Source organism: Octopus sinensis, linkage group LG21 (assembly GCF_006345805.1).
Source record: "Octopus sinensis linkage group LG21, ASM634580v1, whole genome shotgun sequence".
In the NCBI taxonomy this organism is placed as follows: Eukaryota; Metazoa; Mollusca; class Cephalopoda; order Octopoda; family Octopodidae; genus Octopus; species Octopus sinensis.
Genome location: NC_043017.1, coordinates 19,006,812 through 19,010,446, shown reverse-complemented (window position 1 = coordinate 19,010,446; position 3,635 = coordinate 19,006,812). Strand labels below are relative to the sequence as shown.

Below are 3,635 nucleotides of genomic sequence, written 5' to 3'. Positions count from 1 at the left end.
AGCAAAGATGTGTTTTTGAGAAATTGTACTTTGCCTTATCAAAAAAATGATTATATGAGTTTATTAAGTGGCTTTGTGCATTGTGTAAAAGGAGTAATACTTAGTTGGAAAATTGTGCCTGGCATTGCGCTTCTCTATAAAGTGTGCAAACCTGTCTCGGTAATGGTTTGTGGCCAGCCAACCATGTTTGAACACTAAATCACAGATATATTAATCTTATGAAAGCCTTTAAAAGATGTTGGATTTTAGTAAGCATTATGAAATAAAAGCACCATAACTAAGTGCTTTAATTTCATATTACTACATTTTCTTCCACAATTAGCATCAGGGGATGTTTTTGAAGTGTTAAAGCCTGGTTCTAATTTTCTCTCTACTCAAAAGTCCAGGCAGAAAAACACACCCTGGGGGGAAAAAATCAACTTTCATTACTTATTCTTGTGCATAGAATACTTAGAACCGTCATTTTCGCCAGTTCTTCAGGATGTTTTATAGCAATCTCCGGATTGACAGTGATAGCTTCAGTAGTCATTTTAACGTTGTGCAAATGAAGGCATCTCTTAAAACTTTCAAACCAAATTTTGTTAATGAGAAGATGCATCTTCCTTTTCTCTGAGAATCACTGAACAAACTATTGGCTTTCGGTTGAATGGCCATTGTGTTTATTGGTAGTACATTAAATTCAGTCAAATCATTGATCCAACGTAATCTTTTTACGTGGTGTGATCAATAAGCAACATGACCGTTGTCATGGTAACGAAGATAAAGCACGCAGAGTGAAGCCGCTCGGCACCTGAGAGACTTTATAATCTGCTGTGCATGCGCACTAAGTTTTTACATTCTAGCTCACTTCCGTTGTTTACAGTAGTTCTTGGGAATCTTAAGTGTTTAGCGTGTATTTGTCGCATTAACCATGTCAGAGAAAGTCGAGCAGAGAATCTGCATCAAATTTTGCCAAAGGCTTGGCGATACCTGCCTAGAGACCTACGCAAAGTTGCAGATAGTTTACGGAGAGGAGTGTATGAGCCGCACACAAGTCTACGATTGGTACAGACGTTTCCAATATGGCCGGAGAAGTGTGGATAGTGATGAACGGTCAGGGAGACCCGCAACCAGCAGAACGAATAAAAACATCGCAGATGTGCTTGAAGCTTTGAAGAGAAATCGAAAAATCACCATCCGTAAGTTATCAAAGGATGTGAACATTAGTTACGGTTCGGTTCAGTCCATTATCACCGAAGATTTGGATATAAAACGCGAGCCTGCGAAAGTCGCTAAAATGTCTGGTACTGTGAAAAACAAACCGGCGACACCTAAGAAGGCAGCATTGAAGTCTGCCAACTCTCCCGCAAAATCCAGTGTAGTCAAACCCGAAGAAGCCAGCGAAGAATGTGAAGAAGCAGAAACCCGTCAAGAAACTAACAGCGAAGAAAGCTACCAAAAAGTAAATGACTTTTGAGAAGCTTTTAAAGGGCCATGAACTAGTTTTGATTGTATATGAATCGACTTCAATACGCGATTTTGTATGAGCTCGTTTTTTAGATCATTCTTCCGTATTGTCTTGGATAATCGTTAGCTATAATGGTTTTTGTGGGGAAATGGCGACAAGGACCATGGAAGCTTTTCGTTGGTCATCCCTAAGGTTTGCCAGATATTTTTGAATATCCTATATTTGTGGTTGGAAAGCTAGATGAAATAAGTCCCCAATTTAGTTTTACACTATTATAATACAAAATCGATAGTTTCATAACTGAATACATATACGATGGCTATGAGGGAGTTATTTGCACTTGGACTGAAAAAAGATTAGATTTTATCAACATAATCGCTATCTGCACCTTGGAAAACGGACGGAGGTAAAGAATACGTACACCACCCGTTTTCGGCGTAACAAATACTCAAATCCTAACCGGCGGGTGTACGTGTTCTTCACTTTCGCCGGGAAACGTAATTCTGCCAAATTTCATTTAACGTCTTGACGGCAATAACTGCATTTAGATGCTCTAGTGGCTTCGCCGCTTAACTTGAAACGTTCACGAAATTGTTGATTTTAAAATATTTGCTGGCAGCTTCGAATCGCCTTTTTATTTGTAAATTTAACACTTCTCTCTTTTGAAAATTCATATAAATCTCCGTATTTGTAAAACAGCTGTTCAAATATTTTCATAATTTGCCTGTGCAATAAGTTACTGAATGAGTGAGAGGGTAGGGACTTATTTTCTAAGATGAAGCTGCTAATGGGTCAGTAAATCCATACAACCCCGATCGGCGGGTAACATTCCTACACTTATATTTTGGAAGGCGACCATTTACTTTGAACAGCAGAAATTGCAAGACAAAGAATTGAAAAAGCGACATTTGCTTTGAAGTAATGTATGGACGTGTGCGTGCTTGTGAACGAGAAAGTGTGAGTGAGTGAAGGTGTGTTGTATTTTTTTCTTTTTGCATATATGTGTAAGTGGCACTCGCTCTCTCTCTCACACACATCATCTTTCATATTCACGTATATATATATATCAATACATATACATACATCTCTTTTGTATGTGTGTGTGTGTGAGAAAGCAAGTAAAGGTGTGTTGTCATGCATGTATGTGAAAGAGGCACTTACTCTCTTTTACTTGTTTGTCATTTGACTGCGGCCATGCTGGAGCACCACCTTTAGTCGAAGAAATCAACCCCAGGACTTATTCTTTGTAAGCCTAGTACTTATTCTGTCGGTCTCTTTCACACACACACATACATACGTCCATTTCATATACACAAACACATTTTTCACCTTCTCTATTTCAACTTCCTGCTCTCACTTCAAAGCAAATATCGCCTTCTCATTTTCTCCTCTCTTTAAAGAAATATAAAAAAAACTTTACAGAAATTAACAAACAAAACAGTTGTGATTTTGGACAAGTCTGCAGCTACAACTGAAAGATTGCCAAAATTTAATGCATTTAAGTACCATGTGAGTTAAAAGTAGAATAATTTATTCATTCAAGGATGAGACATTTAAAATGAAGGTGAAAGTACACCAGTTTCAGATGACTGTCCCATATACCTTAACAGGAAAAGTTAAGGAACAAAGAACATAAGTATTAAAAATTGAAATTTTGAAAAACATTCTCCATTTTATTTATTCTTTTTTGTTTTCAGAATTGTTATCTTTGGAATATTAAGAAATGATAAAAAAAAAGCTAACTCATTTAAACTCGAATATAAATGATCAAAGCCTGGCAGCTCGCACTGTGGTTGCCAATGAAGACAGGGTTTTTATAATTGTGTAAATTAACTTGCGTTTAAATACCGTTAGAGCAGTTTATTTATTCATGGTTGAGATATTTAATGTAAAGGGGGAGTTTCAAATTAAGAGACATACTGGAAGGGAACAAGGGTAAAAATATGATCCCCAGAAATATTTTTTAAAAAAATGAAAGAAGAAAAAGAACTTATTCAAATGAGATTGAATAAGCTTTTTTTCCTTATTCAAGGGCATGGTTTCTAAAGCTGGATGCCCTCCCTAACGCCACCAGTTATGGTACATAAATACACGAACATAGGTTGTGATGGCGGGGACAAACAGACACACACACATATATATATATATACCATGGGCTTCTTTCAGTGTCTGTATATCAAATCCAATC

At 37.0% G+C, this 3,635-nt stretch overlaps 1 protein-coding gene across 1 annotated transcript; it reads left to right on the top strand.

Annotated features, from left to right (window-relative positions):
- The first annotated feature begins 1,018 nt into the window (after positions 1-1,018).
- On the top strand, positions 1,019-3,174 carry LOC115222801 (protein GVQW3). Its single transcript, XM_029793104.1, has 2 exons — positions 1,019-1,441; positions 3,145-3,174. The coding sequence occupies exons 1-2, from the start codon at positions 1,019-1,021 to the stop codon at positions 3,172-3,174; spliced, it is 453 nt and encodes a 150-aa protein (XP_029648964.1).
- Positions 3,175-3,635: the final 461 nt, after the last annotated feature.

What these genes read in the sequence shown, in the direction of transcription:
- LOC115222801 (XM_029793104.1), top strand. Translation starts at nt 1,019, where the DNA reads ATGAGCCGCACACAAGTCTACGATTGGTACAGACGTTTCCAATATGGC. An exon ending in GCGAAGAAAGCTACCAAAAA is followed by an intron (nt 1,442 to 3,144) that starts GTAAATGACTTT and finishes TTTTGTTTTCAG; the next exon opens with AATTGTTATCTTTGGAATAT.